This window comes from Molothrus aeneus, chromosome 12 (assembly GCF_037042795.1).
Source record: "Molothrus aeneus isolate 106 chromosome 12, BPBGC_Maene_1.0, whole genome shotgun sequence".
Taxonomy (NCBI): domain Eukaryota; kingdom Metazoa; phylum Chordata; class Aves; order Passeriformes; family Icteridae; genus Molothrus; species Molothrus aeneus.
Window position 1 is genome coordinate 3,718,412 of NC_089657.1, and position 14,899 is coordinate 3,733,310.

General features: G+C 48.5%; 1 protein-coding gene across 2 annotated transcripts in view; it reads left to right on the forward strand.

Annotated features, from left to right (window-relative positions):
• Positions 1-3,292: 3,292 nt before the first annotated feature.
• RYBP (RING1 and YY1 binding protein) overlaps positions 3,293-14,899 on the forward strand; it is a 41,005-nt gene continuing 29,398 nt past the window's right edge. The window contains exons 1-2 of one of the 2 annotated variants that reach the window (XM_066558115.1): positions 3,293-3,511; positions 4,338-4,463. In XM_066558115.1, the coding sequence (XP_066414212.1) occupies positions 3,480-3,511; positions 4,338-4,463 (158 nt within the window). In that variant the 5' untranslated portion in view covers positions 3,293-3,479. Of the gene's footprint in view, positions 3,512-4,197; positions 4,464-14,899 lie in introns of those variants that run through there. The other variant, XM_066558114.1, reaches the window with a different exon arrangement.

A 14,899-nucleotide genomic window follows, 5' to 3' on the forward strand; every position in this document is an offset into this window, starting at 1 on the left:
TTATCTCGGGAGTGCATCTCAGAGCATCTCTGGCCAGTTGCTCTGGGGAGGGGTATGGACTGCCACACTGTGGGTTTGGACTGTGGCCTCTTTTCAGGGCTGAAGCAGGAGTAGCTGGAATGCTGTTGGGGTGAGGGGGATGCTGAGCTGCAGAGGGGGAATGAAGCTCCATCTGTTTCATCCCAACATCTGTGTACAGATATGAAGGATGTACTGAAGTTTGCTCTGGACCTCCCAGCACAGGCTGTGGCTGCCAGGTCGGCCCAAGAGGTTTGTGGCCTGTGTGTGAACCTGCCCTCCCCACTGCCGTGTCTCTTGTGCCCTGGAAACACCTGCAGCCAGCATCTCTTTACAAGGATTTTGTCATTAAAAATCCACGTGGTGAGGGAAAGGGTGGGAAGAAGTGGATTAACAGGACCCTCTCGCAGATGAGAGCACTCTCAAACACACATTTGGCATCAATGAGAAAGTGGCATCTTCTGTAGGCAAGAGTGGGAATTCCTTCAGGCAGATTTAGGACCTGCTGAACATCACTGTGAAGTTCAAACCATTTAGCTGGAATGAGTTTGAAAACTTGTGCCATGTGGGAGCCTAGAAAATTCATTCCTTACAGTTCTGAAATCCAGACTACTGGAGTTAAGGAGAAATGTTAAATAACTTGCCCAAGGCTGCCTTGTGAGGACATGAGAGCCCAAACTCCATTAAAAAGCCTCAGATGCTCAGAAGGGTGCACTACCTGTGCCACCTCAGTGAATTTTGAGGCTGGCAGGATGACTCACTATGCTAATACCAGAGTGTAAAAGAAATACCCCCACCAAGGCACTTGGCCTTTAGTTTGACTGTATTTTCAGCCCTGACTTTTGGCAGTGGTTCCTGTCTTGATGTGTTGGTGTCTGGAGATGTCAGCAGGCAAGTGCTGCTTGCAGGACACAGCATCCCAAAAGCTCTGGCTGGATCAGCCCACCAGTGACCATGGCACTCCTCTGGAACCCTCCATGAAGGAAGAGACCCCAAACTGTGGCTTGAAGGGTGTTTAACAAACTGGGAATGATCACCTCCTGATGGATGTACGGGATTGAATGAAGTCATGCTGTGCTTGGCTTGCCAAGTTTTTAACACGTGACATTGGAAGGGTTATTTGTCAAGGAAGGAAGGTTTCCAGGGGAATTGATAACGAAGGACGTAGCAGGTTTTTGGAAAGAAAACAACTTTTGCTATGAAAACAGCAACCCTGAAACTTTTTTGAGGAGATAAACTGCTTTCTAAAAATGGGCCACAGCTCCCTGCTGCTTCCACACAAACTTACTTTATGCCTGTGGTGGCTGTCACTCTGCTTAACACAACACTATGGAGCTAAGGGAAACACCTGTGGCAGAAAATGGGAGCTGGACCGTGCCTAAGTCGAAATTTCAGCGCTTTCTGCCTTTCTGTGCTTCTCAGGTTCTCCACCGACCTTGTCCCCAAGAATGGTGCTGTTCTTGTCCCCACACTCTCCATTGTCACAAAGGTCTGGAAGTGATTGCACACCAGGTCTCTGCTTACCATACCCCACAAGCACTGCTGAGTTCCTGTTCCCACACAGATTCCCAAAGCAAACGTTACAGCTATAATCTAAAAGAGCAAAAATGTTTGGAAAACAGCAGATGCAATGGGAAAATGACACTTCCTACATGTGATAATTGTGCAACCTTAACTGTGCCCTTGGAGTATGTCTGCATCTTGCTGTATTGTTCAGGAACTTGTGTGGTGAAGAAAAGAGTCGGTGGAAGTCTGTCTGGAAATGAAAGTGGTTGGTGGAGGGTTAAATTACCTGGGTGGGCATGGGGGGGCTGGGTAGAGTAAATGGATTACAGGAAGCTCTTAAATATGGGAGGTGACTCTGCCAGCATGATTTGACTGTTAAAATGGGCATTGCTGGAGGCAAAACCCTCTGTGGCTTGTGAGTCCAGATTCCTAAAGCTTTAATGCACAGGACATGGTTATGTTGCCTCCTGCCATGTAGGTGCCTATCCTGTTTTAAGCCACTTACACTGGTTTGCTTTCAAGCAATAATTTTATTTTTCCCCCTTGTACTCAGCCATGGATTAACTCTATTCAGACTGTCTCCACGCTCTCCCTGCAGCCCCACTCACCACTCTCTCAGGTACAGCCCCGTGCTGCCCACATCCCTCCTGTCTGCCCTGCGCCTTGCCTGGGGATGAAATTTGCTGTTCACTGATGGGAGATGTTTGCCTGGCTTAGTCACCACTGAGAAGGTGGGAAAGCACAGTGAAAAGCACAGTGGAAGAGCACAGTGAAAGAACGCCTGCACTGCAAGCCGTGTGTGGCTGTACCAACTTTTTAGCCTTCACTCATCGCCCCTTGCGCCATCCTTGCTCAGCTGCTCACGGCCCCCATCCCCTCTGGCTGCCGCAGAGGAAGCAGCCCCATGCGAAAGGGGCTCAGCAAAGGCACTGACAGCTCATGCCTGGCATGTCACCATCCCAGCCCGCCCTGCCAGCGCTTCCACAGGCCCCGGGGGGCCTGGGGGATCTCAGGGCAGGACTGCTGCTTTTCGGGAAACGCCACTTTTTGAGAATGCCACTTTTTAGGAAGGACACGTTTTGCCACCTCAGGAGTTTTGCAGAAGCACAGCTCGTGCTTGGTGGAGTCGATAGATCACTGAGGGACTGATGGGAACATTTCTGGAAGCAGCACCACAGCAGCGCTGTCGAAACACCTTGGCCTCTGGGCGGGCCGCTGCCCTGACCCCGAGCCCGAAGCGAGCTCACGGAGGTGGCAGCCGAGGCATCCGTGAGGGCACCGGGAGCCCGTCCCCGAGGTCAGGGCACGCCGCAGGAGTTGTCTCCCTCTGCCCGGCCGCTCCGGCACTCCCAGCGCAGCCACCGGGCGGGCGAGCCGGCTCTGGCCGCCCTTCCCCTCACGGAGCGGGCCTGCCGACCCCCGTGCGCCGCCGTCCCGCCCGCGGCAGCCCCGCTCCCCAGGGGACAGGCGGGCGGCGAACCCTCGAACCCTCCGAGGGGGCAGGGACGGGAAGGGGCCACCCGCAGGCTGCGCGGAGCCCGAGCCCTCCCGGCGCGGAGGGGCCGCGGCGCGGGAGGGGCGGCCCGCAGGGGCTCCGTGCGGGCGGGGGTGGGACCCGGCGGGGCGGCGCAGGGGGCGCTCCCGGGGCGCTCCCGGCTCCCCCCTCGCTCCCTCCCCGGCAGGGCCGGCGGCGGGGCCGCCCCCATTGGCCGCGGCGCGGCAGCAGCTCCGCCCGCCGGAGCGGCGCGGCGCGGGGAGGGAGAGAGGGAGGAGGAGGAGGAGGGAGGGCGCCGGGCTGCGCTGCGCTGCTAGTCCGGAGCGGAGCCTGGCAGCGGCAGGATCGGCGGCGCGGGGTGCGCAGCAGCCGGAGCCTGCTGGACGGAGGCAGCCCCGTCCCCCCGCCCTCCCTCCCCTCGCCTCTTTCTTTGTGCGCAGGGCAGGGGCGGCCCCGATCCATGGTCATGGGCGACAAGAAGAGCCCGACCAGGTGAGCGGGGGCGCGGGGGCGCGGGGGGAGAGGCGTTAAGATGGAGGGAGCGCGGCGCGGCCGCCTCTGCCCCGGCCCCGGCCGAGGGGATGGCGGCGGGTAGGCCCTGGCTGGCAGCCGCCGGCGTGTGCTCGGCCCCGGCGGGGGGAGGCGGCGAGGGGCGCCTAAGATGGAGGGAGCGAACGGGGAGGGGGCGGCGAGCCCGCGCCGCCCCGCCAGGTACGCGGGGGGCCGGGGCGGAGGGGGGGCCGCGGGCGGGGAGAGAGTGAGGGAGGCTCCTAAGATGGAGGGAGCGTGGAAGGGCAGCAGGAGGAGGAGTGCCGGTGTCTCCCAGCCTGCCGCCGGTGCCAGGGCTGGTGCGGTGCGAGCGCAGCCATGGCGGCTCCGCTCGCTCGCACTCCCCGCTCCGCGCACTCGCCGCTCCCAGACAAAGGGAGGTTTAACAAGGTGGAGGAGGGAACGCGCCTCCCAGCCCGCAAACTCGCCCACCCACCCTCCCACCCTCCCGCCGCGGGCGGGGGGACGCGGGCGGCCCGGCCCGGCGGGTTCGGCCCGGCGGGGCCGGGGCGGAGCTCGGCGCCCCCCGCACCTCTCCGGGCCCGGCCCCGGTCGGGGTTTGTCGGCTGCTCCCGGCCCCGCGGGAGAGCGGCGGTGCGAGCAGGCGCTGGGTTTCGGGGCTCTGTAACATGGTTTCTCATGTGTGTGTTTTCTTTCTCTCCTCCTCCTCCTCCTCCTCCTCTCTCTCTCCTCCTCCTGCCGCCTCTCTCCTCCTCCCCAAACACACACGTACACACACACGCTTCCCCTCTCCCTCCCCCTCCTCAAGGCCGAAAAGGCAAGCCAAACCTGCAGCCGACGAAGGCTTTTGGGATTGTAGCGTGTGCACCTTCAGGAACAGCGCCGAAGCCTTCAAATGCAGCATCTGCGATGTCAGGAAAGGCACCTCCACAAGGTACGTCCGCACCTTTGAACGCGGCTCGTGCTCCGCGCTGGGCTGCGCCGACTTGTTGATTTTTTTTCTCTGTTGCCTGGATATCGGCTGGTTGCATCCCCTCTCTCCCCCGATGCGGTCCCTTCTGTCCCTGTTCAAAACCTTGCGGATTTTAAAAATTCTCTTTCAAGCGTTTAATTGGAGCTGGAAGACATGTTTCGTGGATGTGGCAGCAACCTGAATCTTTTTGTTCTGTGCTTTTTTTTTTTTGTTGTTGTTGTTGTTGTTGTTGTTGCTGGTGTACAGATATCCTTTTGGAGATGCATAGCCAGCCAGAAATGCTCTGACTCGGTTTGGCTTTTTGTGGTTTGGGTGGAGGTTTACCTGTGTCTCTAAAGGAGTGGAAATGATTTAGGATTAGGGAGCGAGAAAGGAAACGGCTGAAACTAAAGATGCCGTGAGAACTACTCTCTCCCTGAGATGTTGATCTCTCGGTGATTTGTCATCAGAAAGGAATCGGCTTTGTGCTTAGTGTGGGAATGGTGCGGGTTTTTGAAAGCTTTAGCTGTCAGGTCTCTCTGATTGCCTTGCTCTGAGAAACTGTGGAGGTCTTTGTGAGGTGGTGAGTCTGACATGCAGTAGTTAATTTAATCCCAAACTTGCTATTTCTCAGTTAGAGGGTTCGGAAAGTTTGTCCTGGCAGTATCAGTTGTCGCTAAAGCAGGCATGTGGTGCTGTGCTTTTCCTTTCTTTTTGTGATTTGTTCTACCATGTTGATTTCTGATTTTGTTCATGTTGTACCTTCCAAATTGGAGTTCCCATTGCAGCGCTCTGCCAAAGAAATAGTCTGTGAGGTTTCCATTGTGAGAGGCGTCGTTTTCCTTGAGTGTAGCTGTGTATTGAGGTGCTCTCATCAGCAGGCTGTTTGCATGACTTGGCTGTCTCGGCTTGATTGACAAAGGAGGTGAAAGCGTGTTGGATTGTTATTGTTCGCACTGTGCTTTAGACAATGTGAAGTGCCTACATTTTTAATGGGGAGCATGTTTTCGGGCCGTTGAAACTCTCTGAGTTACAGTAACAGAGCGCTGAAGTGCTTCACTCTGCGTTTTGTGATGCACATCAGCTACAAGTATCTGTGCTTTTTACAAAATGTACAGGGGTGTTGAACTTAAACCACTAAATAGCGTGGTTAGAGCGTTGAGTTAGGTGGAGCTTTGGGACAGCAGTGTTCTGTGCGCACCTGGAGCTGACTCTTGACTCGTTCAGTGTTATTTAGTCGTGCAGCTGAGCCTTCCCAGCACGTTTGATTCCTGTGGGTTTCTGCTCCTTGCCTTCCCGGCAGGCTCAGGTGGAACGTGTTGCTCCTGCACTTGCCTGGTCCTGAGCTGCTTCTCCGGAGTGTGGCCATGCAGTCCCCACACGCCCCCAGTGTCACACCAGTGCCTGGGTGTCGGTGGTAGCAGAGCCCTGATGAAATTTAGGAGCCCAGATGGGATCTATCCTGTATCAGACGCTGTTATTTTCATTGGCCACCATGCTGCTGTTCATTTGGAGAGCAGCAGCCTGCTCGCACAAGCCTTTGCATTTTTACTTTTTTAGGAGATAATTTTCAAACTGTTTGTTGCAGTAGTAGGATGGTTTGTCTTTTAAAGGGCCATTAAGAGCAATAGCAGTCGATGATTTCAGGTTAAGAGCTGTAGCCTTACTTGCAGATGTGATCCTCGGGTCTAGAACATTGTAATTCTGTTTAGCTTTTAATGGACCCTTATGAATGGCTTCTAATTTTAATTCATTTAATTCATCAGCTTTCTATTCATTTTTGCTGCTTTTAAAATGGCTTTTGTTTGTAGAATTTGAGAAAGTATTTAAAATATTCAATGGCCCATCATGTCTTCTTGCATATTTGTATAATTTATGAATAAATATAACAGAAAGCAGGAGTGATTGAGTGTTGTGAGCATTGTGTACTGGGAAGTTCTGGGAGGTCAGAGCTATTTGTGGTGTTACTTTGAATTTTATAGTATGTGACGTACGAGTCAGTGCTTGGAAATTATTCAGAATTTTTTAAATAAATGACTGATGTAAAGATACTTAATGAGTTATGATTGATAATTTATTACTTGAAATATAAGGTGTCTGATGAGCTTGACTTTTAAGTTGCAATTTGACAAGTTGATGACACTTTTCCACAGTTAAAACTGCCTTGCTTCATTGTGACTTCCTTCAGTAACACTTACGGAAATTTATCAAACTCACTTTAAAAAAAAACTCAACCAAGTAGTGAAAGACATGGTGAGGCAACTGTTTTTCATCAAATTATTGTGTGCAATCACAGCATGCCCAGGGATTTTTTTAAGATCTGGCATGACCTACTTCCCCCCTCCCTCTGCTGTGAAGCCAGTTATTTGTTGTGGAATTTACTTGGGCTGATAAATATTCTCTTATTTAAGAACTGGTGAGGCCCTGAGCTAATTCTCACCGTGTGTATATTTTTTCAGACTCAATATAATCTGTTGGTGTGTGGGAGGGGTGGCTGGCAGCAGATAGAAGTTTTATCTTCTCAGATCCAACTATCTCCTTTCCCTAGGATCTCGTAAAAGGAGCTTCCATCAACAGTGAGTTTTAGAGCTGACCTGCCAAGTCAAAATCGTTGTAGAGGCTAAACAGTTAAATTGCACTCGACTGTTTTTTCAAGGAGCTGTTTATAAATATTTCAGGTGCACTTTTAAATAAAAATTAGGTCAAATCCATCTCTGAAGAATTGTTGTGCAAAGATTATACTAAACCTGTAGCACTTGAATACTGTATTTGTTACAGTATGCCACTAACTTCCTTTTCTCACCTGGATTCTTGCTATTTTATGGTTAAACTTTTATTACTTTCTATTTAGGCAAGTATGATGAGGTTTTTTACTGTTTCCCTTCTGTGAGGATGATGGCAAAGACACCAGCTCTGTTCAGCACAGAGCTCAGCTGGGTGAGATGATGCTTGAGCTGGCTGCAGAGTGAGCAGTGGGGAGCTGTTTGCTGGAGCTTACAGTGCCTTATTCCTTTCCTGGAGATTTTTATTGGTGTCACAGCACAGGGAGCTGCTGCTGGTCACCACTTTCACTTGTGTCCTGTGGCTCTTTGTTGGTTTGCTCTGGTGTAGCAACACCAGCTCCTGCACTCCGGAGAAGACTGGAACTGCCAGGAAGTTTGCTCCACAGATGCAGGTTCCTTTCCAATATCTATTACTCCTTCAAACACAGAAGGAAAGTTTACTTTGGATTTCCTAAGAATGTGAGGGCAGGATTTGGCCTCGTATTTCCTGTGAGTTCCTATTTGGGGGTAGGTGATGGCTTCTGTTTCTATTTGTTTTTTTTAGTGGCATTCTTGCTCCTCTTCTCCTTTGGTTCTCTGATAGTTTACATATATTGTGTTCCTGTACACCTCTTGTAGCTTCCTCTCTCCTCCCAGGCAGGGCTGGAAGTGTTTCTACATGGGATTGTTTTCAGACTTCATTGTGAAGTGAATATTTGCTCCCCTCCTTATTTTAGGGGGAGATTTTAGGGAAACCGGTTTTTGAAACTTTCTTTTTGGATGAATAGGCAAGTGGCGTGATGTGGTGGAGCTTCTCTGATGTTAATTGTTCTCTAAATTTGGGATGAATGCTTTTCTTCTCCAAACTCCACATCCTCTTATCATGAATGTGCCTTGAGTACAGAGAAATGCACTTAAAGTCAGTGGAAAATGTGAAAGCAACAAATGGATGTCTGATATGCAAATTAACAGAACAATGGGAGCTTTTACTACAAAATTGAGTTGAAATGTGTGTGTCCTCTGCAAGTATAAATTGAGCAAGCATTTCTGTTTTATTTGTTGCTAATACCTGCATGCTGGAAGTGCAAGGTTTGGAGTTTGCATTTAGTGATGTGAATGTACACTTCATTGTGGAGTGCCCAAGGACTGATGACAGTAGTGCTTCACCTTCTTGCCATCCTTATTTTTGAGGGGTGGCTGAGCTAAAACTGTTTATATTTATAACTGGAATTCTCTTGTATGGAACAGATGTGTCAGATACTGACCTTTGTTTCCCTTTAGTTTTGCAGAAAATTTTCATGTTTGCAGGATCTGAACTACCTTGAAGGATGCAGACTACTGTCCATGCCTCCATGGAAAAGTATTCTCTTCTGCATCCAAGCTGGGCTGACCAGAATAGGCACCAGATAGTTCTGCTATTCCTGGAATGAGGAATCAGGCTTATGATCCTGACCTTCATACAAATAATGTGTGCCCTGCTTATTTGCCATGTGTTTGCAGGACTGTTCTGTAGACTCATGCAGTGATGTGTGGCTGTGGTGTAGGTTTGCAGCCAAGTGGTTTAATTTGGTTCTCTCAAGTTAGTTAGCTTTCACTTGCATAAAGGTGGGTTTTATTTAGCATCATAGCTGGCCTTAAGGTGGCCTAATTTCTATAAAAATGGAATGTGTAACTTGTCTAAAAAAAGCTGTTGTGGCAGCAGTGTTGGTGCTTTTACTCTGGAATATTTGTTTTACTATTTGGCTGTTTAAATCTATTGTTAAATCATCCCTGTTTTTCCTGTTGATGGCTGAATTTAAATGGCTGTTGGATTAGCAGGAGTGAGGCATTGGCTGTACCAGCCTGGAGTTGTGGCAGTGTTCCACTGGAGCAGCCACATCCTGGGGATGTGTCCCTTCAGGGACTGCTGTTGGGGTAGGGGAGGGTGAAGTGTAACTCTGCCTGGGTGCTGCTGAGAGCTGCAATGCACAGTACCTATTTGCAAAATGTTTGCCCACGTGCCAGGAATTCTCGAGATCCTTTTTGTGTCATCCCTTATTCACCAGCACTGCCTAAAAGTGAGTGGCTGTTACTTATTGGATTTGGGGAGTGCTGCTGCTAGGTCTGGCAAACCCACCAGGGCAGAGGAGCCAGGGGCAGGAGCAAACACCATCTGACAAGCAGACAATGCTGATGGTTCACAGCAAACCCTGAATTCTGGGGCTGTGGTTTGACAGCACACCAAGTTTGAATCTGTGACTTGTATTGCAGAACCACATGTGTCTCAGCCACATGGCTTGGAGTATTGACCCACTGTGAACTGACTTCTGGTGCAGATTCATGCCACACTTATTTTTTAAACTAGCTTGGAGTCAGTCTGTGAGTCTTCAACTGAGCAGATGAAGCTGTTCAGCTTCAGATCAGCTATTATCTGTCAGCCTGGTGCAAGCATAACCCTGGCATAAGATCTGTGTCTTGTACTTTGGCTGTTTGAAAGAAGTGAGAGTTGTGTCCTGATTTGCTCTTTGCGGCGTTTGGCTCTGATTAATGATCTCATTACCATCACCCCAGGATTTCTCTTAGATCTCAGCACCTCTGGGAAATCATTCTCAGCAGGGAGAGTCCTCAGTGTTGATGTGCAGCACCAAGGCAATACCCCTTTGCTATGGTTGTCAGATTTGGGTACCTGAGAAGCTGTGAGTGGCAAATTCAATAGGGAGTATGGCGGTTCCTGTGACTCACTTTGCTTCTACCACTTTTTTTCTGAATGTCCTACTAAGTAACAATAGCTATACCTGGTTGTTTTGCCTTCTTTTATTAGGATAAAAAGATCTTTTGGTTAAGATAAATAATAAAATCTTCAGCATGAAAAAGGGGTGTTGATAATATTTATGTAGAGTACGTTTAGGTTAATTGTGGGTGGTAGGGTTTAATCTCTGATTTCTTGTGGAGCCTCTCTGAAGATCTAATGGATAAACTGCGACACTGAGAGTGTTAATACATCACTGATAATATGCAGTGTGGATATTATTCATTTTTCCCTTCCTCCATAGGCTGCTTTTCTGGGAGATGGGAATCTAAATCAAAGTGTGTATGTGCGTGTAGGAGGAGAGGGCATGCAGCTCTCTTTTATTGCTGTGAACAGACGTGGAGTCCACTGGGATGCTGACCCCTGGCTCCCAACAGGTCCTTGTGGGGAACTGGTAGGCAGAGGAATGCAGAGCAACTTTCTCTGCATGCCTTTCTTAATTGCCCTGATTGTTTCATGTTGCCATCAGCTGCTGCTGCCTTTGCAGCGCTGGTGGGTGTGTTTGCACCCTGATGTGGGGTTTGTCTGCTAAGAGGAATTGGTTGAACTGGAAATAAGACAGTGTGCAGTGTTGCCCAGAGTGATAGTTGAGAGGAGGGAAGTGGTGGATGCAAAGTGTGGTTCCCTGTGGCCATCCTCTGCTCCTGTGGCATCCTGGCTGAGTGTCTTGTGCTCCTTCCTGGTGTTCCCCAGCAGCATGCAGCGCTCTGGGACTCTGTTTTGGCTGAATTTTTAGGGCCCTGAAGAAAATGCATGAGACCCAAGACCCTCATGAAGGGGTGAGAGGAGACAAGGAATGTGCTGTGGGCTGGATGGGTTGTTTTGGCTGGCTACACCTGGCTTTTGAGCTGTAACTTGGGCACCCCTGCCATAACTCCAGGCCAGTTCACTGCCGATCTTGAATCGGGTGCCACTTGCACTCCAGTTGCTTTGCATTATTGGTAGGCTTACTGTTCCTTGCTGTGGCACTGCTCCTTTTCTTCCTGTTCCACTGGTCTTGAACAGACAGGTCCTTCCAGGGTCCCTTGGTGAGGGACACAGAAGTTCACAGCACTTCTGGGGAGTCCTGCTGTCTGCAGGAATATGGCAGCAGAGTGAGACACACAGCTCCTGCATCAGGCAGAGCATGTACTCTGCTTGTCCTTTATTTCATGTGCATCTCTCCTTGTCTGGGGAATTCTTCTTTGGAGGAAACCCACTGACCTATTTTGTGGGATTTCAGGTGGTTCTGTAGGTTAGTGGGTTCCAGCCCTGCAATGTAGGTCACTGGCAAGGTGTGCTGGAGTTTTGTAATGCATAGCTCTGACCTGAAACAGGATTCATACAAACTCTCTCTGTGGCTGTGTCTTGCAGCTGTACTTTGTCTCTTTGCACTGGGCTATTTCTTCACAAGGTAAAATGAGAAAATTGGCCATTTCCAGAGGGAAGGTGTCTTACAGGAGGGTTTATGAGTGTTTATTTAAAGTTGTTTCAGACAGGTAAGGGCAAATTTCCCTTATTGCCACTTTACGTTAAGGGCACAGCAAAAAAAGGCAAGGAACACTGAGTAGCCTATCCATGCTACTCTAAGCAGATGTCCAGGATTACAGGATACACCAGAAATAATGTGGAAATGCCTCCATTACATTTATGTAAGTTCCTTTTACAGCTGACATATGCTAAATACATTGATTGTCTCTTTGTGCAGACAGATTTCCTTTACATCAAGCAGAGCTCCTTTTTGCACTTTTTTGTTGCATCTGGAGGTACAACCAGATCCTTAACATTGCTCTTCCCATAAACCAGCTATTAATTAGGAGCATGTTCTTTGTAGCAGAGTGCTAATTGGTACACCAGCAAAATCACTGCCTGTTAAACATGGGAAAGATAGTAATTCTGACTGGCTCAAAAATAAGTGAGAGAGAAAGCATCACTTCTCTTTGCTGGCCCACTGGATTTTGTTTGACTGTTCACTAACTCATTGTATTCCAAATTACGTGAATCTCAAGTTCTCCCAAAATTAATTGCTTAAAACTGGATGTTGCTTTGATAATATTTTATTCCTGAAGTTTTTTCTGTGTTTCTGAAAGTTCAAAGTACACCCACAGCCAATCTTCTGTTAAATAATAGTAAAAATTCACAAGGAAAAGGGCTTGTAGGGATCTAAAATATGGATCATGGAACCAGGAGACCTGATTTGAACTGTATGTGGTCTTTTATAAGGCACTGGTCTGGGATTGTGGAGCACACCCTTATGCCACAAGGATCAAGGTACTGAAAATTTGGAGAGGGACTTTTTGCAGGGGTGTGAAGGGACAGGACAAGGGGAATGGCTTCAAACTGGACAGAGGGCAGGGTTAGATTAGGTATTAGGAAGAAATTCTTCATAGTGAAGGTGGTGAGGTCCTGGCACAGGCTGCCCAGAGAAGCTGTGGCTGCCCCATCCCTGGAACTGTTCCAGACCAGGCTGGATGGGGCTTGGGGCACCCTGGGATAGTGGAAGTGTGGTTGGAACAAGGTGATCTTCAGAATCCCTTCAAACCCAGGCCCTTCTATAATTCTCTGTTCAGAAGTTCCAAAAACTTTAGTTTTAGGATCTTACCAGATTGGTCGTCTTTAAATAAAATGGAAGCAAAACAAGTCAGTTTTGGATTTTGTTTAGGGCTAAACAAGGAATAAATGTTTAGACATGTTTTCTCGAGCAGATTGTTTATGGGGATTTCAGAGTTATAATGAATTGTTTGTAACATGCAGAGGTGCTAAGTGAGACGAAATATCTTGCCTGAGATAAAGCTGTCTTCTTCAGATTTATAGTTTTGAGTAAACAGAAGTGAGACTGATCATAATCTAAAATGTTTTATCTGAACTAAATTATTTTTGTGCATGTGGAACTGTGTCTGGGTAATTCATGTGCAGCTTCACGTGGTCGATTTGGGGAGGTGGACAGGGGATGCAGAACTACTGGGATTTGGTGGCTTCGGTGGTGTAAGGTTGATCAGAAAACTGCCCCCAATGAGTAGAGAGTGTGGGTTACTCCCTGCACCCCAGTCTCATATGTGCAGTGTTTTATAAATTATAGAGGTATTTATTAATGGAATAGAATAATAGAATGGCTTGTTTGGGTTTTTTTGGGGGGGGGATTTGGATTTTTTTGTTATCTATGTAGTAAATAAATACATAGAAGGATTTATATTTTTTTTCATTTCTGTTTGCAGGTGGCAGTGGGGCTTGTATGATGGTAATGTGATTTCAGCCTGTGTAAGAGATGCTGGAATTCACCCTTTAGCAAGTCAGTGAGCTAAATATCCTCAGGATGCCATTTTTAATCTGTATGATTATATTCACTGTCTGTGTTATAATTTCATCAAGAAATTTATGTGTATGGGACGTGTTTCGTTCCCTTTGTTTAATTAAAAAGAAAAAAGATCTAGTTTAGCAGAAGAACATAAATCTTACTTGTCCTGGGTGGACAAAGCATGCTGATCTGTTCAGATTGCTGGAAATGTGTGTCTCTGCTGAAATATTTGGCTCTCATTATATATCTTGGAGCTCTTATTCTGAAAGTGCTTTCACTGTTTTTTTCGGAAGTGGCACAGAGCACTTTCTCTTCCTGAGATGAGATTTCAATAAGAGAGGCAATACATTGATGGATGATGGCCCTGTGATGGAGTCAATCAGCCAGTGCAGTCATTTGTCTCCTGGGGATACAGGGTAGAGCACATCATTAGCAGCAGAAGGGGAGGCTTTCCTCTGTAATGCTAATAGGGCCAGGGAGCTGGTTGGTGCCTGTTTGCTGCCATTGCTCCGTTATTACAGGTGCCTTGAGGAGAAATAAAACAATTTTCATTTGTTATCCATGGGTGTGGATCAATTTAACAGAAATATTTAATAAGCTTTAGGAAATGTTTGTGATTCAGCATAGTCTTAGCAATTTGTAAACCTTCATCATGTAAAAATGGTGACTTATTCTTTGGGAATTGTGTGTGTCTTATTGGTTTTACACACAAGTAGCTTGAGTGGTGGAGAAGAGACAGGCAGCTGGCTGATTTGAAGGGCAGTGGGTCTTAGTTGGAGGAGAGGTGTTGAAAGGGAAGCCCTTGGGTAGCAGAAGTTAGTGCAGCAGTCTGGTGGCGCTGGGTTTCTGTCAGAGCACGAGGCAGTGAGGGAGGGTGGCTTGTCCAGGGACAGCTGGGGCTGTGCTGGTGAGTGGCAGCAGCACGGGGCTCGGGGTAGCTTGGTGTGCTGGGCATCACCCAGCTTTGCCCAGGGAGGGTGAGTTCACCTGCACACTGCTCTTCCTCCATGGCTGCTGTGCTCCTTCCTGGGCTCCTGGGAGCCACAGCAGTGATCCCATCAGCAGCAAGCGTGGACTTCCCTCAAGGTGGGCAGGAGTGCTCCTGTTATGGGATACAGGGCTGCAAGCCTTGTGTAAGCAGAATGTGTGTCCAGAGATGGTCAGCTCCAGCAGGGCACACACAGAAGCTGGAAATGTTGGGAGGACAGGGTTGTTCTGAGTGGCTGGTGGGTGTTTCTGTACCCTCCAGCACTGTGAGCAGGGGCCTGGCAGCTTGGACATAGCTTTTTTTCCCCCAAAAAAATCTTAACTTACTGTGAATCTGGACATTTAGGTAACTCACCTGCATACATTTACCTGTCTGTAAAGTAAATGTACTATGAAGTCCACATACAGATTGTAGAAGGTAAAGTTCATTTTTGGGAAGCACTTTAGGTTCTGAAATGTCTTCTCAAAAACTGCATGTGAAGTCAGACTTAACAAACAGTGTTTATCTTCTTTTCTCTGAACTGTATAGATAATGGTTAAAAAAAGCAAGGGCAGCCAGAAAGCAAGTGAAGTTGAGCTGCTGGAATGGTGTGGTGGGCACTTTTTG